Source organism: Vipera ursinii, assembly GCF_947247035.1.
Source record: "Vipera ursinii genome assembly, chromosome: 12".
In the NCBI taxonomy this organism is placed as follows: Eukaryota; Metazoa; Chordata; class Lepidosauria; order Squamata; family Viperidae; genus Vipera; species Vipera ursinii.
In genome coordinates, this window is record NC_139525.1 from 9,474,165 (window position 1) to 9,500,110 (window position 25,946).

General features: G+C 43.1%; 3 protein-coding genes across 11 annotated transcripts in view; 1 reads left to right on the forward strand and 2 right to left on the reverse strand.

The window, feature by feature from the left end:
• Nucleotides 1–1,427: 1,427 nt before the first annotated feature.
• LOC310645784 (40-kDa huntingtin-associated protein-like) lies at nt 1,428–3,246 on the reverse strand. The gene has a single exon (XM_083371780.1). It carries the CDS (start codon nt 3,156–3,158, stop codon nt 2,124–2,126), a length of 1,035 nt encoding a protein of 344 aa, XP_083227906.1. The 5' UTR covers nt 3,159–3,246; the 3' UTR covers nt 1,428–2,123.
• Nucleotides 3,247–7,192: 3,946 nt separating this feature from the next.
• Nucleotides 7,193–25,946, reverse strand: part of TMLHE (trimethyllysine hydroxylase, epsilon) — a 38,535-nt gene continuing 19,781 nt past the window's right edge. For 4 of the 9 annotated variants that reach the window (XM_083372049.1, XM_083372047.1, XM_083372048.1 and 1 more), the window contains 8 exons: nt 23,303–23,422; nt 21,185–21,421; nt 20,494–20,632; nt 19,786–19,918; nt 15,863–15,958; nt 15,353–15,435; nt 8,711–8,825; nt 7,193–7,824 (listed from right to left, as the gene is read on the reverse strand). In XM_083372049.1, the coding sequence (XP_083228175.1) occupies nt 19,787–19,918; nt 20,494–20,632; nt 21,185–21,421; nt 23,303–23,422 (628 nt within the window). In that variant the 3' untranslated portion in view covers nt 7,193–7,824; nt 8,711–8,825; nt 15,353–15,435; nt 15,863–15,958; nt 19,786. Of the gene's footprint in view, nt 7,825–8,710; nt 8,826–15,010; nt 15,112–15,352; nt 15,436–15,862; nt 15,959–16,346; nt 16,419–17,073; nt 19,919–20,493; nt 20,633–21,184; nt 21,422–23,302; nt 23,423–25,946 lie in introns of those variants that run through there. The other 5 variants (XM_083372042.1, XM_083372044.1, XM_083372043.1 and 2 more) reach the window with 5 other exon arrangements.
• On the forward strand, nt 10,463–11,458 carry LOC310645956 (putative G-protein coupled receptor 34; the record flags this gene model as incomplete). The annotated part of the gene is made up of 1 exon (XM_083372059.1): nt 10,463–11,458. The coding sequence occupies one exon, from the start codon at nt 10,463–10,465 to the stop codon at nt 11,456–11,458; it is 996 nt and encodes a 331-aa protein (XP_083228185.1).

Genomic DNA, 25,946 nt, shown 5'->3' on the forward strand with positions numbered 1-25,946 from the left:
CGGAGCTCGAAGCATCATTGAGCATACCTTTCAACGGCCAGTAAGTGGGGGGGGCGGGGAAATAACAACGCATATAGACTGACGAAGAGTAGACTGACCCACACTGCTCGTTTGCGGGTCAAGTTGAAAGAATAGACTAGAATAGAATAGAATAGACTAGAATAGAATAGAATAGAATAGAATAGAATAGAATAATAGAATAAACAGAACAGAGAATAAGGGATAAGGGATAAGTTATAAGGAATAGAATAGAATAGAATAGAATAGAATAGAATAGAATAGAATAGAATAGAATAGAATAGAATAGAATAGAATAGGATCTTGTAGGTCATCTCTAGTCCAACCCCTCACCCAAGTAGGAAACCCACCAGCATACAAATGTTGCAAACCAAAGAATGCTAACTGGGGAATTCTGCCAATTGAAATCCACACGTCTGAATGTTTTCAAATTTGAGAAATACCTTACTGGACTGACCTTATTTGCAACCTGACAGATGGTCTCTAACTCCGGCTCGCCCCCTCCCTGTTAAATCTAATTGAAACAGAAGCAACAAAGCAGCAGGTTGGGGGGGGGGCAGTTTTGCTTTCTTCATTGCTTATGAGGGAACTTTGAGAGCCCCAGGAATGAAGTGATTTTGTTTTGTAGGCATGAGACAGTCCACCATTCCTTGGCCTATATAGGCAGCAAATGTGTGCCTTGCAAGGGAGGCTACTGAGGGTGAATCAGCTTCCCTTGAGAATATGTTATACTGGTACTTAAGACTAGATGGTACAGGAGGCAGCACCCTGCAGACTGACATCGGTTGGGAAAACCCTCTTTGTCCTGCAATGAGTTTTAGCTCACAAAGTGAAAGCAAGTAGGACTGAGATGTTTTCAGTGGCAGGGGACCAAGCTGACCTTTGCGCTGTCTTCTTTCAAAACATTGTAAGACATGCCCATTAATTATTAGAAGACCACTTTGCATTCCTCTGTAAGGATAGTTAATTATTAAAAATCTCCAATACCAAGCCAAGCGCTTGGTGACTTCAATGTTCCTCCTGCAACAGACATGAGGTCAAATTGATACATTAAAATACAGTATGCCAGCATTTTACCTAATTTGTGGTTTGTTGAACAGGTCACAATTGCATGTCACATAGATTAAGCCCAAATCAAACAAGCACATACGCTAGCAACACGCTGTTGCATGTTCGTTTGAATGCAGTTACTGAATGCTTTAATTATGATGGGAAATAATTGCAAAAATACATCTGGCAAGGTTTTTAATGCTGCAGCAACATGTCTCTTTTTACTCTAATAACATAAAGGGGCACTTGTTCAAAATTAACAGTACATATTTAAAATTGAATATACCTTCAGGGAAAAGGTTACTTTAAAAAAATCAGACTTTCCCACATCCTTATTAAGAAACCCAATTTATTTTAAAAAAAAACTCATGTCAGTTCCAAATTAAATTACACAAGCTAAGACTCAGGCAAGGTAAACATTCAGATTATTTCAAGGCAGAAATGAATCCAGTACAGAACCCTGAGAACACAGCTTAGTTGTGGGTTCAAATACAGAAATATTTTGAAACTCCTTCAACTCTCCCCAATTGTTGTTCAGGTCATCCATGTTGGATTTTAATGTAGCTTCCATCAGAAGCACAGCGCTGAGTAGAAGACAATATATCAAAAGGGTATAAAGCTTTCCATCATCTCAATGAAAACAAGAGAAACGTTCTGATCAGTTCTCAAGCCAACATTGCAAATGTCCTATCACTCGGGGCCTGTGGATGAAGGAAGAATTCTAAGAAGCCGCAAAATAAAACAGGGGCCAACAGCAAACAACATGTGCAGTTCTCCCAAGCTCATAATTTAAGTCCAAGCAACAAGGTAGAAAGAACCAGGAACGTTGGAACAAAACTCCTTCTGGCACAGCAAAGAATGTGTAGGTAATCCAACATACTGGGTCCATAAGTGTCCTCACTTCATCCTGTGAACACCATTGTAAGCTTCACCTCCTTCCCGCCGACTACGCAGACCTCTGGCGTGACCTTTTGCCCAAGTTCTTCCACTCTTCCCACAAGACCGACCCCTGGACGGAGCATTCAGAAAAACCTGCCCCGCAGGAGCCCCGACAGTCAGAATCCTTGACCGGAGGGGCTGATCATCTCCTGCACCACCAAGTGCAGCAGGTTGTTCTGCTCCGCCGTGAGCAGCGGCCACAGCTCCTTCTGCAAAACTTTCAGCGAGTCCAAGTCCTTCTCCTGGCAGGCCATCACGGCCGACTGGAGCAGCAGGAAAAGCTCGGGCGGAACGTAGCCCGAGGAGGCATCCAGGGCCTCCCAAGAGTACTTCTCCAGGGTCTGAGCGTGTTCGGGCAGCAGCTTGGACGGCGGCGGTTGCAGCAGGAGCAGGAGCAGCACGCGGGTGACCTCGCAGGCGAGCAGCTGGTCCAGGAAAGCGCCGGGCAGCGAGGCGGAAGAAGCGTTGGACCCGGCTCCGCCGCCTCCTCCTGCCTGGGCCAGCTGCTGGGCCTGCGTGAGCACCGCCAGGGCGCCGTCGTAGTCGCGGCCGAGCAGCAGGCAGGAGGCCACGTCGCGCAGGCCGTGCAGCGCCTCCAGGGGCAGGTGGGCGGCGGCCAGCAGGTCGGCGGCGCGCAGGAAGGCCGGCACGGCTTGGCCCGGCTCGCCGGCGGAGCGCAGCTCGTTGCCCAGCTCCAGCCACAAGCCGGCCGCCAGCGCCGGCTGGCCCAGCTCGACGTGGAGGCGGGCGGCGAAGGCCACGCAGCCGTGGGCGGCCGGCAGGTGCTCGCAGAGGCCCAGCCCGGCGCCCTGCCGCAGGCGCAGCTCGCGCTCGTGGCGCAGCCAGAGCCGCGCCGCCTCGGCCAGCGCCGCCGCCTCGCCCGCCGGGTGGCCCAGGCTCTGGGCGCAGCGCGCCACCGCCAGCTGGCACCAGGCCGCGTAGGGCAGGCTCTCCTGGGCGCGCAGCTCCCGCGCCAGCGCCGCGAACTGCTCCGACGCCTCCGACACGTTCGGCTTGCGCAGGAAGCGCTTGCGCAGCTTGGACGACACCAGCCGGTAGCGCGTCAGGAAGTCGCCGCCGCCGCCCGAAGCCGCCTCGCCCGAGCCGAAGCCCGAAGACGAGCCGGCCCCGCTGCCCGGCCCCGAGAGCATGGCGCCTTCCCTCTCGGAGGACTGCGCCGGAAGTGACGCCTCCGCGTTGCTGGGGAAACGGCCCGGATGTGGGGAGAAAGGAGAAGAGGGCGGGGGAAAAGAAAAAAAAATATGGCCTGCACGAGCAGCTGATTGGCTGATCTAAATGGGGGGGGGTTAGGAACGGCTCTATTGGCTCAGGGGGCGTGGCTGCAGAACTTCTGGGCGAGTTGAGGCATAAATTAATTCGATCAACCAATCAGAATATGGCTGGAAGGGACCCTGGAGGACATCTAGTCCAGCGAGTTGAGGCATAAATTAATTCGATCGACCAATCAGAAGAGAGCTGGAAGGGACCCTGGAGGACATCTAGTCCAGCGAGTTGAGGCATAAATTAATTCGATCAACCAATCAGAAGAGAGCTGGAAGGGACCCTGGAGGACATCTAGTCCAGCGAGTTGAGGCATAAATTAATTCAATCAACCAATCAGAAGAGGGCTGGAAGGAACCCTGGAGGACATCTAGTCCAGCGAGTTGAGGCATAAATTAATTCAATCAACCAATCAGAAGAGGGCTGGAAGGGACCATGGAGGACATCTAGTCTAGCCCCTGCTCAAACAGGAGATCCTGTACCGTTTCAGACAAGTGGCTGTCCAATCCCTTCTTAAAAGCTTCCAGTGATGGAGCCTCCACAACCTCTGAAGACCAGCCGCTCCACTGGTTGATTGTCCTCACTGTTAGGAAGCTTCTCCTTAATGCCAAGTGGCTGCATAATTCACGCACGAACCCTGGTTTGTTAAGTAAACCCCATTTGGCTTGGGTTCAAACCACATGCTTTGCAATGAAAACCATGTTTTTGCAAACGGTGGCATAAGGTGCCTGGTCCCTGCTGAAGCCTAACTCTGGTTTAATAAAACATTCCTTGTTGGGGTGTGTATAATGGGGTTGTCCCTGTTCAAATAATTTCCCTTGACCTGTCCTAATGACATGGCTGGTAAGACAGATTTGTGTCATTTGTGTCGTTCCAACGAAACCCAGGTTTTTGCATCATGATGAACGACACAATTTTGTATGAGCCCAGTGTCCTGAATTGTGGGAATCGTCCAGTGCATTGAATATCCTCTTTCTAGGCTGAGAAGGGATAGGAAGTTACATGCTTGTTATTCCAATATTTTAAAATGTTTTGGGGCAGATATACAAAGCAGTCCTTAGTTTTATGGCTCTTCCTATGCAATTTTGTTGTTAGTTGCGAAGTCTTGTCTGACCCATCGCGACCCCATAGACAACGTTCCTCCAGGCCTTCCTGTCCTCTACCATCTTCTGGAGTCCATTTAAGCTCACGCCTACCGCTTCAGTGACTCCATCCAGCCACCTCATTGTCTGTCATCCCGTTCTTCTATTGCCCTCAATCTTTCCCAGCATTAGGCTCTTCTCCATTGAGTCCTTCCTTCTCATTAGGTGGCCAAAGTATTTGAGTTTTAGCTTCAGGATCTGGCCTTCCAAAGAGCAGTCAGGGTTGATCTCCTCTAGGACTGACCGGTTTGATCGCCTTGCAGTCCAAGAGACTCACAGGAGTCTTCTCCAGCACCATAGTCCAAAGGCCTCAATACTTTGGCGCTCAGCCTTTCTTATGGGCCAACTTTCACAGCCATACATTGCAAATGGGAAGACCATAGCCTTGACTATACGCACTTTTGTGCAATAAACAGGGCTAAAATGCATTTTGAAAAGTTCCATAAGCCATGAGTTAGCACATTCTATGAATGCACCCATCAAACTACTTGGGCCCCATATGGTCACATGGACCATTGGCCAGCATTAATTTCTTTAAACTAGCACCTCAAATTTCTTTTTACATTGTTATTTCACAGCTCTCTGACCACATCTCTGACTTGCAGAAAAGCAATGGCTTAGTTTTCTCACATATATGAACACACACACACAAAAGGATAGCCTGTCTGTGTGTGTGTGTGTGTATATATCTCCCATTTCTCCAGCTCAAAATATACTAACTGAAAATCCAATTCCTCCACCCCAAAAGATTTATTACCTTGCCTTTCCCATATGCATCCACACTGGGACGTTTCAGCCCTCCCATCCATTGGAAAAAAATATGGTCTCTATTTTAATTATTATTTTTGTTTATTTGAATATATTACCGCCCAACTTTAATAGACTGCAGCCATGAATGGGTCCTTCCTTCTGCCTCTTACAGACTGTCCATAACAGGCAACAGGTTGACCCACATAGTTCGTTGTGATAGCCAAGAAGACATTTAAATCTAAGAAATGTTGACCAAGAGCCTACATAATTAATCACTGTGTTGTGTTTAGCTCTAGACAGAATGTGATACTAAGCAACATCTGGGACACTCAAAAAACCTATTTATGGCATGGCTGTTGTTTCACCAGTCTGCCCAAAGATATGATCTGAGCAGAAGAAAAAAGGAACTGAAATTGAACATCTCTTCTGTAATAGAAATATTTGAAGCTTCCCTATCTCTTTTATATGACTTCCTCTTTCATGTAGGAATGTCAGTTTTTTACTATCACTTTTGTTTATACTCTAGTCTAGACAAAATTTCAGGAAAATTCCATGTTCCAGTCTTCACCAGGTCCATAATAAAGGATGTTAGATGCCTCCAAATGGTTTGTGACGCATTGTGTTGCAAGGTTCAACTTGTTCTCAAGACTAGCAGCCCCAAAATATTACCGGTACCAAGTTGCTTGCTTGGTAAAGGAAGGTCTGAAAGCCTATGGCTTCCAAGTTCTCTGGCAGTGACTAGCAAAGTTGGGCTGGTTTACATGACTCACTGAAATACCAATTCATATTTTAATAATAAAATGTATGTAAATCTATCCCAGGAAATCAGTTTATATAAAACAGAGAGGGAATTTTTTCCATCCATCCATTCCTTCTCCCAGCTTTCAATAAACATTTTAAGAAGATACACAAATTATTCTACTTGCAGTAGGGTGGGCTTTTTCGTCCAAAAGTCTGCTCAGTTATGAAAAAAAACCTTTGATTTTACAGTATTTATGTCTATCCATTTTTCTACTCCAACCAAACTGTCTCTGTCTTTGGTACATAACTTTTTCAGGTCCATACCACTCATTGCATCATGTAAACCATCACTGCAAATTATTTAAATTCTCAGCCACTAACATGGCATAGTCTGTCCAAAAGTACACACACATCTGTATAAAAGTATGCACACATTTATACACCCAAACAACACACCACAAGCATTTCTTGCAATTAACCCAAAGATGCTTTTTCACGAGGCAACTGGACTTTCTTGTTTTTCCTTTGAAGACATTTCACTTTTCATCCAAGAAGCTTCTTCAGCTCTGAAGAAGCTTCTTGGATGAGAAACGAAACATCTTCCAAGGAAAAACAAGAAAGTCCAGTTGCCTCGTGAAAACTATGACCTGGATGACTGAGAATCTCCATAGACATTTCTCGTAATGTTTATCCATAAATATGTTAAACCATCAATGGACACACCGTATCCTTCCATTCATTTTTAGGACAATTTTGAACTATCTGCCAACCATTATGCTCACATATTTTATTTCCACTTTATATTCCACTTTTGCTGCATTCAGAAGCCCAGCCTTTAATACTATATTAATGCATAGCATTCCATATTGTGGTGCACGTCCGTTCATTCTTATCACATGCTTTCTCCTAACCCACAATCATACAATAACTGTTCTTTCTCACAGTCAGACAGTTCGTAATAACTAGTTAAAGAGCACACATCTGATCTGCACACCCCTTCTTCTTCCGTGTCTAGCTCAAACTTTAGACTACTGCCAGATTGAAGCCACCTTCTTGGTTTTGTTGTTGGCCAAAAATAAGCCATTATGGGTACATGTTTCTGGTAGTAGTTAACATACCAGCAGATGGGCTGGGCTCTGCATCTCTCCACATTCACACAACGTATTGTTATCCGCTAAGAGCCTCCACTTGAGCATACTGGTTTTACACTTACACACTCCAACTCTTAATCTATTCAGGGTCCTCCTAGTAGTAAAAGGGAGGCCATATCCTTCAGCCATATCCTCCTTTAATGTTATTCCTTGCTTGATGGTCTCCTCCTTTGAACAACACTGTCCTGCATAAAGTCACACTTGAATACCCCAGTTTTATTCATTGCTAGCTCTCACTTCTGGTGCTATTTTGACTTTGTGTCCTTGTCTAAGTACAAGGAACTTAAGGCTTAAAAAATTCAAAACCCTCCTACTACCAAACCAAAAACCTTAACTTCCCCCCACCTCACCGCCGCCTTTTATTCTTCCTATTTTCTCTAAAAAGAAAGCAATCTATTTCCCCTGTGTTCCTTCTCAGCTGCTTCATCTAGTGGTACAGAACTGAGTAAATTTTCATGGGCAGTAAGCCCAGCCAACCACATCCATCTCTTTATCTTCGCTGACAGAGTTTTAAAGATCAGCAGGTTCCACGCACATCTTAGGAAGTTCTCAGAAGAGATTTTGACAAGCCTCAATCCTCATCAGGGTGAACGTCTGAATGGAGATGTCAAGGTATGTGATGACATGAGCCATTTAAGTTTTTTTGAGGGTGATGATGGAGGGCTGAAGTGGGTTCAAATGTTTCTAGTGATTAGTGCTGTTGTTTCGATTAGTTTAGTGCTGTTCTTTCAAACTCTCGACATAAGGGAAATCTAAAAAAACAGCAACCACACACATGCCTTATTGAAAAGCTATCAGCATTTAAAGATCAAAAATAACACTTCCAAGTATAGGCAGTTCTAGGAACTACATTTTTTTTTACTAATAGGAACGTGTACAGTGATGTATGTGGTGGCCCATAAGAACACAGGATTTCTATTTTTGTTGAATTTTATGCTTTTTATCTTTTTCTGATGAAATAAGTATATGGATTTGCTTGTGGCACCTACTAATAGTTATAACTGCTTCTGAGACTGACTGTTCCACGTAGAATTTGCCCAGCCAATACATGCAACCAGGTAGGGACCATTGTGGAAAAAATTAGGAATCTTGGGAGCTAACTGATTGGTTTCCCACTCTTGCTTTAGAAGACTATGCCCTACGAAACCAACCTGGGATTTTAAAATATATATTATCTCAATCTAGAGAACGCAAAAACTGTGTTCTTCCTCAGAGCCCGCAAAGAGGAGAAGCTAATATAAGACAGGCATCAACATTTAAGACTGGCCTTGGATGCCAGCATTATGCTCGTTATGTGGATGCCAGCATTTATTTATTTATTTTATTTTATTTTATTTATATATCGCCCTTCTCCCGAAGGACGCATTATGCTCGTTATGTTTTATGCTGATTTTAGTGTGTTTTATTGGCTATCCTTGTAACACACCTAGAATCAATAGGCTAGATGGCCCACAAGCAGCTTCATATATAAATATTTTTTTTGTTGTTTTAGCCATTCAGTCCTGTCCAGCTCTTGGCAACTTCTTAGGCAAGTGATCCTTTTGCTACTCTGTCAAGCACAGCTTTTTTCAGTTGTTGGATGTTCATTTTTATATCAGCTTTGATGGTATCAAGCCAGCGAGTTCATATTTTACTAACCTTTCCTGGCATCATTGACTTCTCCAATGAATTTGCACGCAGCAGATGGCCAAAGTAAATCAGATGCATTTTTGTGATTTTGGCTTCTAGTGATGTGTCTGGTTTCAGCACCTCTCTGATATAAACAAACAACATTATATTTAACATATGTTTGCAGACAACAGCATGTCTGTGTTTACGGCCAGCTTGCAAACTGAATGTGTGTTGGTATGCTAGATTTTCATTGTCTCTGTCACCTCCGTCTCTCAAAAATTAGCTGCCGCTGAATTCTCCCACTTCAAAGTCGGGTGTAGGTATTTTAAAGCAGTTCTCAACAGTGCATCCTATTTGCATCTGCTGAGACTCGGCTGAACCCGACAGAAATCAAGGGAAAAATACAATAGCTTTTCTTGGTGTTCTGAAGACAACTAGAGAACATGTTGTACAGCCCATTTGACGTTGCAATATGCAATCAGCTGTACAGCAAACAAACATCACTTTTGTTCTTCTTTTGTCAAAACTATATTTGAATATTTTAAACAGTTCTTTTAAAAAAAACAAAAAACAAAAACAAAATCAGTGCATGCAAATGTAAAAGGCAGCTGGAACTCAAGCTTATTTGAATCTCCTGACAGTTCTTAGCAACGTATCCTATCTAGGTATTTATCAAGTGCATACGGGTGTCCATCTAACATGGGGACAATAACAAAATAAAAACATAACACTGAAATCAAATAAAAGAACAATGTTAAGGAGCTGGAACAAATATGCTGTCAATCATGCTGGGCTTCATTTATATCCTACCCCAGTGCCTGCAAATGGCTATTTTTTAAAATTGCCTTTGAATTATTTATTTATTTATTTATTATTGGGACTTATATGCCGCCCTATCTCCCGAAGGACTCAGGGCGGCTAACAACAATAAAATACAATAATACAAAAGTTAAAAAGAAATTAAATTAATAGCCCCAGTAGAAATTAAAATTAAAATTAAGTTAAAAATTAAAAACATAATTAAAATCCCTGTCAGTCCAGGTCAGCCTGATGGAAAAGGAGTGTTTTGAGGCCGCGGCGAAAAGACCGGAGATCCGGGGCCATCCGAAGCTCAAGGGGGAGTTGGTTCCATAGGGCTGGCGCTCCCACAGAGAAGGCCCTCCCCCTGGGGGTCGCCAGCCGACATTGTCTAGCCGACATTGTCTTGCCGACGGCACCCTGAATCAGTTTTTGATTCTTGGTGACTGCCTGCTCTAGGTTCTGGGGTTTTCTTGGCAAGGTTTTTCAGGAGTGGTTTCCTTTCCCTTCTTCTTAGGGCTGAGAGAGAAGGCTCCTGGTTATCCAGCTGGCTTTGTGCCTAACTTGGTACTAGAACTCACGGTCCCCCAGTTTTTAGCCTGGTGCCTTAACCGCTAGACCATGGCTAGGCAACCTTGGCTCTTTTATGACTCATGAACTTCAACTCCCAGAATTCCTGAGCCAGCATGGCTGTGCTTGGAAACCTCTCTCTTTCTCCTCAGCATGGCTGGCTCAGGAATTCTGGGAGTTGAAGTCCATGAGTCATAAAAGAGCCAAGGTTGCCTACCCCTGCACTAGACCAAACTGGCTCTTCATGGCCCTTAAGTCATAGCTATTCATTTACAAAGCCAAGGAGGCTTGGAAAGCAGGAGCAATGGTTTTCAAATCTGGAGTTCCATCCCTGCTAAGTTAATTAAGCAATGATGTTAATTAAGAAATGTATGGAATTTATTTCTCCCATATTTTTTTCTCCATAGAGATATGGACATCAATTCTTCTCTTGGGGAGAAGAACCTCAATAATGGATCTAACCTATCTTGTGAATCCACGTGTAGAATCCAGGATGGCTTTCTGATGGAGACCCTGCCTGCAATGTACTCCATCATCGCCATCATTGGTTTCCTTAGCAACCTCCTGGCGCTCTGGGTCTTCACTTTGGGCTCCCTGAAGACAAACTCCATCACGGTGTACATGAAGCACCTTGTCATCGCCGATCTCTTGCTCTCCCTCTGTTTGCCCTTCCGTGTGGCTTATCAAAACCACAGTGGTCCCCCTGCTCTCTGTAAGATGGTAGGCATGGTCTTCTACATCACCATGTACGTCAGCATTTTGCTTCTCAGCCTGATCAGCCTGGACCGCTACTTCAAAATCATCAAGCCCCTTCAACAATTCCGAATACACACTAAGTCGTTCAGCACGTCCACATCCCTGGTGGTGTGGACGGTCTGCTTCACCACCGTGCTTTGCTTCCTTTTGGACACTAGTAGAAGTGGCCCCTGTGACCACAAGTGCTTCCATTTCAAGTACAGAAGCACCAATGGAGGCATACTCAATATGGTGGCGGTGACTTTTTTTTTCCTTTTGCTGTTCTCTTTCCTTTATTCCTATGGTAAGATCTCCCTCAGGCTTCGTGCGGTCTCTTTGAAGAAAACTCAGCAGCACAGTAAGAGGATGAACACCAAAATTGTAATAAAGACTTTTGTGGTCTTGGTGGTTTTTATCGTATGCTTTGTCCCCTACCATATGGTCCGAATACCCTACGTCCTTGCCCAAATGAGGATCATTCCTGAACAGAACATCCAGGCCCTCCATCTTGCAAACGAACTGGTCCTTTGCATTTCAACCCTCAACTGTTGTTTTGACCCGGTGATTTTTTTCTTTCTGTCCAGCAGTTTCAAGAGATCCTTGCTGGACACTACTCTCCGAAAGCTAAAGTGGGTTTCTCAAAATAACCAGAGAGTATTGTACGTCAAATAATCGATTACAGACTTCGGGGTGGAGAAGGACTAAGTTGTGTAACTAGGATAAACTTCTGAACGTGAGTTCTTCTTGCTAGATCAGCCGTATTCAGCAGGGTGATGACCAGAAGTTGCAATGACTAAGAGCCCTAGTTAAGGATTTTTAAGTCAACAAACCCAGAAGAAACCAGGAGACAGAAATCTGACTTAGACATCACTCGGTGAAAATACTGACATATGTTAAGAGGAGACGCAAGCCACAAATGGGGTTTTTAGTCCCTACTGAGGATGTGCTATATTTGATTTTCTTTTTCTGAGAAAACCATGGACAAGGCAAAAAGAGGGTGGATTATTAAAAACAATTTGTGAAAGGAAAGCTGACAGAACTGAGCAGAAAATTGAGCGTGTTGCTTTTAAAAGTTTGTCAAGCTCTTTCTTACTGTCTTAAAATTTTTCTTTATATTTGAGCAAAATTTCCTCTCACCGATTCTACTTTTGTCTTCCAAGGAAAAAGGAAACATCTTCTGCATAATAGCTTTTCTGGCACTTTTTAGCAAAACTAGGAACCAAAGGTTTAGGAAGCTGTTGAAACGCATCATTATTTTGGTCTTCTTTGAAGTTTCTACATATTCATCGCTAGTTTAAGGAATTGTTGGTTGAAATGATTTCTTGCAAGTCCTTATTTGCCCTTTAAATGGGAACAATAATTCTTGAAAGATGTTGCTCAGCCGCCTCTAGGAATGAAACAAAATCTTCCAAGAATTATTGTGAGTTTGAATAGAATTGGGTATTTCTAAATGTCAGATTTGGGGATTACTAAAAAAAAAGGCAAAAGCTTCTGTTGTATTCCATGGACGGTGCGATGACCATTATCATGTCTAAAAAAACCAATGTTTAAATTTGGGTTAAAATATTGTTTTGTTTAAAGAATTTGGAGAAATTGATGGACAGGACAGCTTTTACTGGAGAGCAATTACATTTGATGTTTTGGCTTTTTCAAAACAAAGATCGGAATAGACTTGCAATGATTCTTGAGGCTTAAAAGAGGCAGGCAGCTAAAATTTGTAGTGCAATGTCCTTTGCAGTGAACTAGCAAAGGAGAGATGGGGTGAGGTCTATCATGTTACAAAATCTACCCCATACAATTATAACTGAAAAAAGCTATCTTTTTTTTTGCTCTGCACTGATTGGTGTTCAGGAAAACATTTAACAAGAAAATTCTTGCTATGGCAATGCAAGGTTTTCTGCTCGCTATTTCTTTCATTTAATTTAATCTGGGTTAGGCTACTTTTATTTTAATTTGGATTATGTGGTGGAATAGTCTGGATTCCCAGGAGGGAGGGGGACCAAGAGACAACAAAGTTTAAATAGTTTGTTTGGGAGAAAGTTAAAACAGCTCCTCCCTAGATGTTCTTGGAGTATATCTTTAATGCTGCAAGTAGTTTGCTTAAGTTTGGCAAGATTTCTGTGTATAGGCGAGGAAAAATAAAGAGAACTATTTGGAAGCGATTCTCTTTCTTTCTTTCTTTCTTTCTTTCTTTCTTTCTTTCTTTCTTTCTTTCTTTATTTATTTATTTATTTATTTTAATTCCATTTATATCCCGCCCTTCTCCGAAGACTCAGGGCGGCTTACAAGCTTAGCAGTAGCCTTCATTCTATGTATATGCCTGCTTATTAGGGCTTTCACACACACACCCCCAAGCGACATTATTACAAAGTCAGCTTAATTGCCCCCAACAATCTGGGTTTTCATTTTACCTACCTCAGAAGGATGGAAGGCTGAGTCAACCTTTCTTAGTTTTCGAGCCTGACAAAGAATTTTTTTAAAAAAAAATAGCCAGAGAAATGCAACTCTAAGACTTTTTGGAAAATGTGCCTAATTTTCTGTTATTGTTACTTAGCTAGGTTGTCCTTGAATTACAACCTCCACTGAGCCCAACTTTCCTGTAGCCAAGTGAATTTTGCCCCATTTTATGACGTTTCTGGCCACGGTTGTTAAAGTGGTTCACTGCAGCAAAGTGAGCAACAGAGTTGTTAAATGAATCTGGCTTCTCCCATTGACTTTTGCCACAAAAGGGGATCATGCGATCCGGGGACACAGCAACCGTCATAAGTATGAGTCAGATGCCAAGCGTCTGAATTTTGATCACCTGACCACGGGGACGCTGCAATGGTCATACGTGTGAAAACCGTTCATAAGTCCCTTTTTTTCCAGGGCCGTTATACTTTTGAATGGTCACTAAGTGAATTTTTGTAAGCCGAGGACTACCCGAATTACTTTTGTACACATATGCCATTTCCTTTTTGAAACACTTGTTTTCTTACGCTCTGCAGATTAAGGTAAGAATAAACTAAACCCAGGCCAGGAATACAAATGCACAGAGATGAAGGTCTTGAGACCATTTTTGATAAATAAAATAAAATAAAATAAAATAAAATAAAATAAAATAAAAGCGAAATAAAAGCAGCTGAAGCATGATCTAGATAAGAGTTATATAAAACAAGAGCCAAATGCAAAAGGCATGCAAGCTTGAAATTGTGTGTGTGTGGGGGGGGTTCTGTTTTTTTTAAATAATCGTATTGGTTTGTCAAAATATAAAATACAAACTCTTATTACTCCATTACTCTTTACTATTACTTTTTTAAATTTGTGTTTGTATTTTATATTTTGATAAACGAGTACAATTATTATTATTTTTTAAAAGAATGTTAAGAGAAAAGAAATTCTGGTCCCAACTGGGATTGTAATTGAGGATTATCTTTGTCTGTACAGTATGCACGAACTATTAAATAAAATAAATTCACTTTCCAAAAGAAAAAGAAAAAGAAATTGTGTGTGGGGGTGGGGTGGGGGTGTGATTTAGTCCTGATTTAGTCCGGAGGGCTTTGAGAGAATGAAGAAAAGTTCAGAGAGAATTTGGTTGAAAAGAAAGTACGTCCTTTAATATTCAAATGTATAAACGGCACAACCCGGTATCAATCAAGTTTCTGCTTGGTTTGATTAGAAAAAATGTTTAGATGGTTTGATTAGAAAAAATGCTGCTCGGGCTTAGGGTTGGAAGTTCGAAACTCTTTGGTCTGCCACCTGCTTGCGTAGAGCAAGACAATTTCAATCTGCAAGAATCAGAATGCAAGGAAATTTCTTGCTGTCTTGCTACTGGGAAGCTTTTGCGGTTTGGAGAGCTGTAACAGCAAGCTGCTTGAACTTCTCCTTCTGAAAAGTTGCTTCGCTCTCTCTTTCTCTCTCTCTCTCTCTCTTTACAAACGGGCCATATGGTCAGGTCTAAATTGTCACGCTTCTTCCCCTTTCCATATCAGCACTGCTTAAGCGGAACTTGTTCCGTTCTTATTTTTAAAAAACGCTGAAGGGACATTCTTGAAAGCAGCTGCGGTTAAAGCTGGCCTCGGGCTAACCTTTGTCTTTGAGATCCATGACTGTTTCCAGCCTGGAAGCCTATTTTCTTGGCAGGAATCATTGGTATGAGACCTTGATTTACAACTGTTCCGTTTAGTGACTGAAGTTACAACGGCCTGGCAAAAAAAGTGACTTTTCACTGTTGTTCCTACTTACGACCGTCGCAGCATTCTCTCGTGGTTCTGTGGTCAAAATTCAGACACGCGTTAAGTGGTTCATGTTTATGATGGTTGAATCATATGATCCCCTTTTGCAACCTTTTTAGGAGCAAAGTGAACGGAGAAACCAGATTCACACAACAACTATGTTACTAACTGAACAACTATAACGATTCACTTAACAACAGTGGCAAGAGAGGTTGCAAAATGGGGAGAAACTCACTTAACCACCGTCTTGCTTAGCAACAGAAATTTTGGGCTTGGTTGTGGCCATAAATCAAGGACCACCTTTATTAGGGCCAGTTTGTTCTATGACACCATTTTAAATGATCCAAAATACCTCTGTGGTGCAGTGCTGCATCAGGACACTGAGGAAAATTCAGAATGAACATGTGTGGTTAGTCTGCATGTATTTTCTGAGATCTAAAAAAAAATCAAACCAACAAACTTAGAAACATAAGCATTGGGAAGAATTACATAAATGAACGATAAGCTGAGAATGATCCATGTCAGCTTGGGATGGAACTGAGCTGCGTGAAAGAGCTAACTTTAATAGGCTGTGGTTGTCTTGTGGGAATAATTCAATACTTTTACTTATATACGGATACACAAGCCCTCTAAAGCCAAAACTCTTATTCAGTTTTGCATTCTGCTCTCCTGTTGACAAACTAATGGCAACGGGGCCACCCCATTCCAGCCACCCATTCCTGGGGGCCTGACTCAGAGCCCAGAGTTTGTCAAATTTTCTTTCCGAATTACCCACTTTAGGCACCACTTGTCCTAAACCCTGTCATTTTATTGTGCAATTTGTAGAGAACAGAGTTTTTATAATCTGTTCAAGACTTCTCACCCTGGGATGACCAGGTCCTAAAATCCACCAGCTGTGGAACATCTCCAAATGTCAATCTGTCTTCTCAAGTCTTCAGCGTGAAATTTGCTACCAGTTCTACACAATGGCAATTAAACGGAGAATTTGACAATGGAGAAAGAATTTGGGGAGACTTATACGTGTACTAAAGCGGCCCAAATAAGAGGGAGAGGAGAGAGGGTGAGGAGAGATGAGGAGAGAGAGAGAGAATGAGAGAGGGAAAGAGAGGGAGGGGGAGAGAGAGAGAGAACAAAAAAATAAAATAACTAAATGTCATGCAAATCTCTGTGGAATGTAAGTGAAGGAACCAGATCAGGAAAGCCACCATGAGAAAATTAAGCCTTATCTTTTTTTTTGGGGGGGGGGGGGGTTTTAGATGAGTTTAACCACGAGGCTTCAATTCAAAACATTTCAAAGAAAATAAGAAAAAAATAAGAACATATAACCTTTCCCGATGTCAATTACCCCAAGACTCACAAATTCTTCTCAATGTAAGCTTCCCAGAGTCGCCCGTGTATGTGTTGAATGGCTACCATACCTAAATTTGTTTAATACATAAATAAATACAAGCAGCCCTTGACGTGCGACCACAATTGAGCCCAAAATTTATGTTGCTAAGCAAGACATTTGTTAAGTGACTCTTGTCCCATTTTACGACCTTTCTTGAAACACTTGTTAAGAGGATTACTGGGGTTGTTAAGTGAGTGACACCGTTGTTGAGCAAATCCAGCTTCCCCACTGACTCTGCTTGTCAGAAGGACGCAGAAGGGCATCACTGCAACCGTCATAAATATGAGTCAGTTCCCAAGCTTCTGAATTTTGATCACATGACCCCGGGGATGCTGCAACGGTCATAAGTGTGAAAAATGGTCACAAGTCACTTTTTTCAATCCCTTTGTAACTTCAAACGGTCACTAAATGTTGTAAGTCAAGGACGACCAATAAACCTTGAGGTCAAGCAGCCGAGCTAGATGCTGAAAATATAAGATATGGAATGTACAAATTTAAAACCCAAAATTTCTTTTTGAAACCTAAGCCAACCCCTTTACACACACACATCTCTTCCGGGCTTCCTAAAGTTTTTATTTTTTTAAGTTTATAGCATGATTTAGGGTTTTTAATTCATTGGCCACACTTTGCAAAATCGGTTTAATAAAATGAAGACGGAGGCAGCTGTTGCTCTCAGAAAGAAATACCGCTGAACTTTTTTTATTATTATTAGAAGCAGAGTAACAGGAAACAATTACAAAGTTTGATGGCTAAGGGTGATGATAAAAATCTTGTTCTTACAGTAACAAATGTGTGGCCAAGTGAGGGACAGGATGAAGGCATCTCAGCTACTTAAACACAAAGCCACATTGGTCCTTAAAAAACCTACATAGAACACAACCCGAGTCGTACTTTCTGCAAAGACTTTCCTGAAATTTAGCAGCTAATAAATACCAGACAGCTGTAGATGTAGCCTTGATCCAAAGATCATATTTGCACCTCCTCTACATTTGATGCATTCTATGTGGCCCTGAAGCTCATACACACTTAAGAAAATCAAGTTAGAGATGGCTTCAAGTACCAAGTATCTTGCGCGGCTAAAAACTGAACATTGTCTAAAAGGAGTTCTTAGGAGTGTTAAGAGCAAAAAGTGCTACTACAGCATCACATTAAAATGAAGTCCAAAACTACAAGTAAGAAAGGAGAGAATCACATACAGATCTGGTTCTTGCAAAGAACATCAACTCAGTGAGGTGTAGCCAAACTATAGCTGGGCAAAATGACTTCACAGCAGCTTGGAGCTCATGATATAAATACTGCTTCAGGGACAAGCAAACCTAAAATATATTCCTTAAAAAGCATGAGCATCTCAGGCAGAAAATTGAACTAGACTTAAATTGCTGATGTTCGTGTAGGACTCTAGTTTTGTTTCTTTCCTGCTCCCTTAGTGAAGGTCTGAAATGTTATAATTCAAATTATGACTCCTACAGTTTAGCAAGAGTCAAACTGTATCCTTCTAGACTTGGAGGAATCTTGCCAGCTTTCCCACTATTTTAATTCAAAAGCCGCAAAGAACAGAATATTGTCAAAGGAAAATGGTACCCACTTCCTGCAAAGTTCCTTTTGTAGAGTTTCCTCCTTAGCAGTTTTGCATTTTAATATAATTCTAGGAGGATGAAAAAAAAGGGTCTCATTTACCTGAAAGGGATCAAGCGCTCAGCTCTGAACATAGGAAAGATGGCTGATTTTCCTTAATTTAGCAGAAATGTGCCAATGAGAGACAATGGGCTTAACCATGTTTGGCTGAGCTTAGCAATGACCAAGGTTGGCCGACAAACATGAACAAAGATGGACCTTCTTGTGGTTAAAACATCCCTCCCACTCCTAAATTAATGCACAGATTAGTTTTCAAGTTTGGCCCAACTCAACCACAGAATTTGCATCCCAAGTTCTGAGGAAGCCTTTCAATTCTTCATTATTAAGAATGAAAATGTCACTGCAAATCCAATATAAAAAACAAAGGCAAAATATTTCTATTTGGTTTGAAGGCGAAAAGCTGACTTTGGCTGCTTCTTGTAGGTGCCGTTCCTCCACAGAAGGACAAATCTTGGCTTCCTATCTGGGCATCCCTGTTGGCTCATGCTCAAGAGATGCAGTGGGAACAGGTGTCTCTGATGATGATGGCGCGGTGCAAGCTATGATCATCCTCCATCTCTAGAAGGAGTAATGGTCTAGAACTCCTTATTCCTAGTTAAGGACCCGGCTCCTAAGGATAGGATAGGAAGATCTGTCTCCATTCAGATCTTTCAGCTAATCATCTCAGTTTCAGCTAGAAGCCCCACTTGCTTTTCTTCTGAAGAGACGGTGCTGCTGAGAAAGCCAGTCAAAATGAAACATGCAATTATGTTCGCCTAAGTCTAAGAGGAATAATCAAGTGTCTTCTCTCTCTCTCTCTCTTTCCAATTGTTTGAGCTTTAGTTCAAGAGCAAGGATTGCCAGCTTCCAGCTTCTGAGAGGTAAAGCCTCTTGTTATCAATAAAGAAAGGTTCTTCAAAGGAAAGAGCAGAAAAGAAACAAAGCAAGGAAATTATGGTGGGGAAACCCCCCCCCCACAGAGACTGTGCTTTCTTCCAAAATAGAATGGGTGGCAAAATAATTCTGGAGAAAGGTGAAGCAACGACCAAGATGAAGAATGGACAACAAAGTAGTAAGCTGGAAAGAAACGCAGTGCTATAATTATATTGTTATCCTTTTTTTGGGGGGAATAGTGCTGGGAAATCGGGAGTTAATGTTGTCTTCTCTCCCCAGATCTGTTTGGGTTCCTCCTTCCTCCTGCTCTAAAGCTTTCTGAAGCAACTTTCCCATCACATGGCAAGTTTAACATCACCAGCAGGCAAGCAAAGAGAAGAGATATGAAGAAGCAGAACCTTCAAACATTGGGCACCAGTGTACTTTGGAGGTCTCAATAGGCTGGAACAACAACAAACGGGCCTTTCCGATGCACTAACTCAACTTTCCTTGAGACTCTGCCAGTTTTCAAGCCTGTACGTCCAGTAAAACCTTGATGCTTTTGTACATGGGCTGTCTCAAAAGGACAGGGCTGCTTTCAATAGCAAAAGGCACAAGAGGTAGCACCTTGAAAGTCAGAACTGGTCTCTGCATGGCTCCCCGGTCCATCTGACCCAAGCTGAGCCAATGGGCTCGGCTTTGGAAACCAAGGAGAACCAATCAGGAAGCCTAGAATGGGGAGAGTGAAGAGAAGGCAGTAGACTTTATTCCTTGTTCGATCATCAAGTAATGCTGGGAGGACCTCTCCTCATTCTTGTGACCAGAGGCCAGATCTGTGAAATATGCATTTTTTTCCCTCTCTCCCGTTCCTGAATCACTAGCTCCGGAATATCAGAAGCGCCAGCCACCTTAGGCTTGAAGTCCAAGGAAACGGGCGGTATTTAGCACGTCGTCTCTGGTGAGGTAGCAACCACAGAGCTGGCGATATCCCGTGAAAGATTCTCGGCCGTGCAGCACTCGCCAATTGTCCACAAAGAGGGCCTACACATGGAATGAAAAGGAGAATAACAATAACAATAATTACAATAACAATAGTAACAATAACAACAACAACAATAATAATGAAACGTGTAACAGTGATACCTTACCTTCAAGGTCCCTTCCAACTTTATTATGATTATGATTATTACTATTATTACTATTACTATTACTATTATCTTTTATTCATTAAACATGAACCTCAGTCAACTGAACACTCAAACTGATTGCCACTAATGGTTGACACGGTTTGCTGCCAGCATTCTAGGTATCAACTAGGCACCTCCTTAAAATGTAAGATGTTCTGAGTAAGCGCAATTTTTTTGTAGCATTGCTGGAGTTATTGCAGGAAGCTGCAGTTTCTTGATGTATTTTGCAAAGTTTTTGGACACAGTTTCCAGTGCCCCGATGCTGAACCAGCTGTGGGCGAGAGAACACGGTCCATTGAAGGTTGCACTCTGACGAGTAAGCAGGGTGGGAACCTGCTTCTTTTTCTTGGGGGAGGAAAGGATATTGGGAGTTTTAAGGAGCTAAATGGGTCTTAGCCTGCTTCTCCCACAAGCCACCTTCTAACTTACTTTGCCTGGTTTCAGTTTGACCCAGAGCTCGTTTTCTGGCCTCCGCAGCTCAGCGGTGAGTGTGCGGTGTGCAATGTACCAACGGTGCACAGTGTCATGAGGCACTGTGTTAATGACAGCTCGGTCGTAATTATTGTACCTGAAGAAGAAATGGAAGACGAGTTAAAACACATTTGGTTGCAAGGGGGCAGACTAGCTAAACCCTTACACAGAAGTAGCTTCAATCATCATTGGCCAAATACTGGTTTTATACATTACAGCCAGTCCCCCCTGGGGCTGGGGGATGGCTTGAACCATTGTTAACCAGGTTCATAGGTAGAAATCCATAAACCATGATTAACAATCTACAAGAGGTAGATTTACATTGTAAGCTGAGCCAGGAACAAGCAGATCCTGCTATGGCTTAAAACAGGGGTCCCCAACCCCTGGGCTGCAGCTCGGAACTGGATCATGGCCTGTTAGGAACCAGCCAGCACAAGTAGCAGATGAGCATCCTCATCTCCATTTACACGAGCGGTGGGCACTCTCTCATGCACATGAAGCTTCATTCCTGTGCCTGCCACTCACACAGAACCATTTCCTCTCCTCCCCCCACCTTATTGGTCCGCAAGACTGAAAGAATGGGGACCGCTGACCTAAAGGGCGATGTCCATACGAAGGCAGGTCTTAGCAGAAGGCCATTCCCCCTCACCTGATCAGGTAGAGCTCCTTATTCCAGGGGTAGATATTCAAGACAGGTCCAACCCCAATCATGTGGTTGTGGCAGCTTCCCTTATTCTCGATGTATTCGTGCTTCAGCGGCACCTTTGTCAGAAGGTCAAAGTCCTCTGGAGCTCGCTGTAGGACTTGCTCGGCTGCGTAGAAGCCATCCACCAGGAGCGTCCGGCCCCCTGTCCCTTCATGCCTCAGGCAATGGAATACCTGGATGCTGAGCAGAAACACTCAAGTTAATTGTAGGAATGGAAGCCTGGGAGGGGCAGAAACCAGAAGGGGCTAAATTGCTCAAAAGAGCCTTTTTAAAAATTATTCTAGCAATCTTGAAACTCTAGGCCAGAGGTCCCCAACCCCACGGTCCGTGGACCGGCACCGGGCTGCAGCATGCCAGCATGCACAAACAAGCAAAGCCCGATCCGCGGGATGCACATAAAACCACACCCCCTCCAGTCTGCAGGAAAAAACCTCTCTCCACAGAACCGGTCCCTGGTGTCAACGCTGCTAACATCAGATGTTCTTGCTTTGACAACAGATGGAAAGGCAGCCATTTTCTCTATTGTTTGTAGAATTAGTTGCTGCTGGGAGGGGGGAATAGGGATGAGAGTCCAGCTAGTCATAACAATAATAACTCAGCCGTGGGAACCCAAGGACATTGGGCCCAGAGCTGATAGCGTTTTTGGCGGGCTGGAGAGCTGGGGAGAAAGCCCATGCTTCAGGTTAATTGGGGAATGTGATTTATGACTGTTTATTGGAGTGGGAATTGTACTTTGTTACTTTGGAGGGGAATTTAGTTTTTGGTTCAACTATGTAGTACCAATACTTTGTTTCCCGAATAAAAGATTCTTTAAGGTAAACAATGCCATGAAGGTCTTTCGAAGGGTTTCATCTGTCGGAACTATGACACCTGGAGCCCAAAAGGTCGGGGACCTCTGCTCTAGGCTGATGACCTCTCTATTCTGGTATGTATCCCAAATTGGAATTAGAAGTGAGATGGCTTCCTCAGATGTATTGACTATGTCTGTCTGTCTGTCTGTCTGTCTGTCTGTCTGTCTGTCTGTCTATCTATCTATCTATCTATCTATCTATCTATCATCTATCTATCTATCTATCTATCTATCTTATATTGACTATAACATCTATCCTACTGCGATTCTATGGTGCCCTATTATGGCGATTTTTAATTTTTGACTCTAATATTTTACCTTGTCTATTGTATTGTCCACAAATTTTAGATACATGTATTTGCTGTTGCTTTATTTAAGCTTATATTTGTGTTTGTACGTATAAAGTGCTCTATTAGGGTTGTATATCAGTGACTGCATGACCTCTGTAGATGCCATACAGGTAATCCTTGACTTATAACCACAACTGATCCCAACCTTTCTGTTGCTAAGCCACTGTTGGTGGGAATGTTCTTAGTGATTCCTTGAGGAGGCTGTGGTTTACTGTTTGATTGTTTGGCTGAGTTGGTCTAGCGCAGGGGTCTGCAACCTTGACAACTTTAAGACTTGTGGACTTCAGCTTCCAGAATTCCGGAAGCTGAAGCCCACAAGTCTTAAAGTTGCCAAGGTTGCAGACCCCTGGTCTAGCATTAATCTTGGGGTTAATCACCAGGGTCATTGACCAAGATCCACTCAGAGTCATTGACAAAGATGGGTGGACATAGAAATTGAATGAATGAATGAATAATCTCTGCTTATCTGGATGTTGGGTAATACTAGATCAACAATACTAGACCAACAACCAGGCAGTAAATAATACACTATTAAGGAACTACCAAGGTCAGATCAAGCTACTTGTATGTGAACAGAAAGCAAACCTCATTCCCTTCTAGCACGGATGAGGTTACCTAGCTGAACCATCTGCAAGAAAACAACCCACCTCAGAGAGTACCGAGGGTCCCGCAAAATAAACAGTACCCATATGATTCAGTTTGAGATGAGCAAAACATTCTGAGGTTCCAGTGCCAGTCATAAGCCATTTTCTGAGGTTGGGAGAGGCAGTTTCAACTGAGAAACCGTGTCAGAATGGCCCATGCCCCCAGCTACACTCATCCTTTTCGTGGTGTTCTGCCTGGTTGGCAATTGGCCCATACCCACAAGGTTCCTGAAAGTAAGTGGTATCTGTATGACGGTCCAAAGCCAGTTTGGTGTAAGCGGTGTCTCCTCGGGAGAAGTCAGAGGTGAAATACCACATCCTGCCATAAATTGTTTCTCTAGAAGAGGAGAGAAAAGAAAATGAAAGAAAGAGACCAAGAAACAGAGACCAAGAGCCAATGCTTAAGTTGACATCAACTCTTCCTACAAATGTAGACCTTCTGGGTAAAATCAAAAGCATAAATTGTCCGTGACACTATTATAGTTAGACACTATTTTAGCCTTGAGACTAAAACATACTGTACGAAGAATGGCTACAGGACTTGGGGAGATATGATAGCAGTATTCCAGTATCTGAAGGGCTGCCCCAAGGAAAAGGGGGTCAGGTTGTTCACCAGAGCACCAGAGGGAAGGACGAGAAACAATGGTTGGAAACTGATCAAGGAGAGAAGCAACCTGGAATTAAGGAGAAACCTCCTGACAGTGAGGACAATCAACCAGTGGAACAGCTGGCCTCCAGAAATCGTGGGTTCTTCATCACTGGAGATTTTCAAGAAGAGATTGGACATTCAGCTGTCTGTCACAGTATAGGTTCTCCTGCTTGAGCAGGGGGCTGGACTAGAAGACCTCCAAGGTCCCTTCCAGCTCTATTCTATTCTAGTTCACAATTCCCAGTAACATCTGGATATTGTGGAACTTTTGCTTGTTTGGCCAGGAAGGATTACAGCTGTTTCAATCCTTAAGGGTGGGGTCACACAGTACAGGTAACCTTCAACTTACAATAGTTCGTTTAGTGAGCGTTCAAAGTTACGACGGCACTGTTAAAAGCGACTTATGACTGTTTTTCACACTTAACGACCCTTGCGGCATCCCCATGGTCAGTCACGTGATCAAAATTCAGACACTTGGCAACTAACTCATATTTATGACCATTGCAGCGCCCCGGGGTCACGTGACCTTTTCACAAGCCAAGTTAATGGAGGGAAGCCAGATTCATTTAACAACCGGCTTCCTAATTTAACAATTTGCAGTGATTCACTTAATAGCTGGGGCAGAAATGTTACTCTATTAGGGTCGTACTGGCAGAATTATAGATAAGTCAGGAGAATATCTTTAATTGTGTTTGTTAAGGATCAGAAGTTCTTGTCGCTATTCTGAAAATGGTTTTGTTGCAAGTTAAACATCCACAATGCAGCACCGGATCTTAAAACTACTTTTCGATCGATGGGATTGGGACAACAGTGGGCGAGACCTCGTTGTGGTTTCCCCTTATTATGCAGAGGTTTAATTCATTGCTCTTTAAATCTTTTTTTTTTTAACTAATCCACCGACATGTGAGTAGTTTGCAAATCAGAGTCATCTTTCATCCACATGCAAGGGGCAATCTTTGAAAAAAACATCAGGTCCAAAAGCGGCACAGCTCACAGAAAGATACAGAAAGCTACTAAAAAACTGGAATAGATTTGAGACATTTCACAAAAAAATGTGGAGAGGGAAACATTTGCATTCAATGCCCCAGGGTGATGAATTTTGGACATTCCCAGATTAAAAAAAAGCCTCTTCCGAAATAATTTAGGCTAAGAGTTTGCAATCCGGGCAGAGAGGGAGAAAAGAAAGTAAAAAAAGAAGCAAGGAGCGTTTGCAAATCCCCTTTTTCTTAAGACGCCAGGTCAGTTCAAGGTCAGCCTGGCAATTTAATTCTGATTAGATGCGAGATGTGTTTCTCTGCCCTTTCCTCCCCAGCCGAGAGAACGTTTTTTGATCTCCAGATCTCCCAGGACTGAGACTGCCCTTTTCAATCTGCTCTGTCAAAACAGGAAACATGGCTTGCCCCGACCACTAAAACATTCCCACCCTACCATGAGATCTGACTTCTTTTCTCTTTAGCTCGAGGTCTTTTACGGCCTTTCGGGGGGGGGGGGGACCAACAACAGGATTTTTGCTAGAACAGAGCATTACTAGCCTGCAAATGGTAGACCTTAGTATCTTAGCCAAAAAAACCCAAAAACAAGCCTGGCACTATATTTAAGCAGAGAAGAGAATTGTTGTTAGTTGCGAAGTTGTGTCCGACCCTATGGACAATGTTCCTCCAGGCCTTCCTGTCCTCTACCATCTTCTGGAGTCCATTTAAGCTCATGTCTCCTGCTTCAGTGACTCCATCCAGCCACCTCATTCTCTGTCATCCCCTTCTTCTCTTGCCTTCAACCTTTCCCAGCATTAGGCTCTTCTCCAGTGAATCCTTCCTTCTCATTAAGTGGGCAAAGTATTTGAGTTTCAGCTTCAGGATCTGGCCTTCTAAAGAGCAATCAGGGTTGATCTCCTCTAGGACTGACTGGTTTGATCGCCTTGCGGTCCAAGGGACTCACAGGAGTCTTCTCCAGCACCATAGCTTGGCAATTGACTCATATTTAAGACGGTCGCAGTGTCCCGGGGTCACGTGATCCCCTTTTGCGACTTTATGATGAGCAAAGTCAATGGGGGAAGGCGGATTCGCTTAACAGCCGGGTTACTAACTTAACAACTTCAGTGATTCCCTTAACAACGTTGGCAACGCAAGTCATCAAATGAGGCAAAACTCACTTAACAACGGAGTGTTTCATTCAGCCACAGAAAACTGGGGGCTCGGTTGTGGTCGTAAGTCAA

What these genes read in the sequence shown, in the direction of transcription:
- LOC310645784 (XM_083371780.1), bottom strand. Translation starts at nt 3,158, where the DNA reads ATGCTCTCGGGGCCGGGCAGCGGGGCCGGCTCGTCTTCGGGCTTCGGC.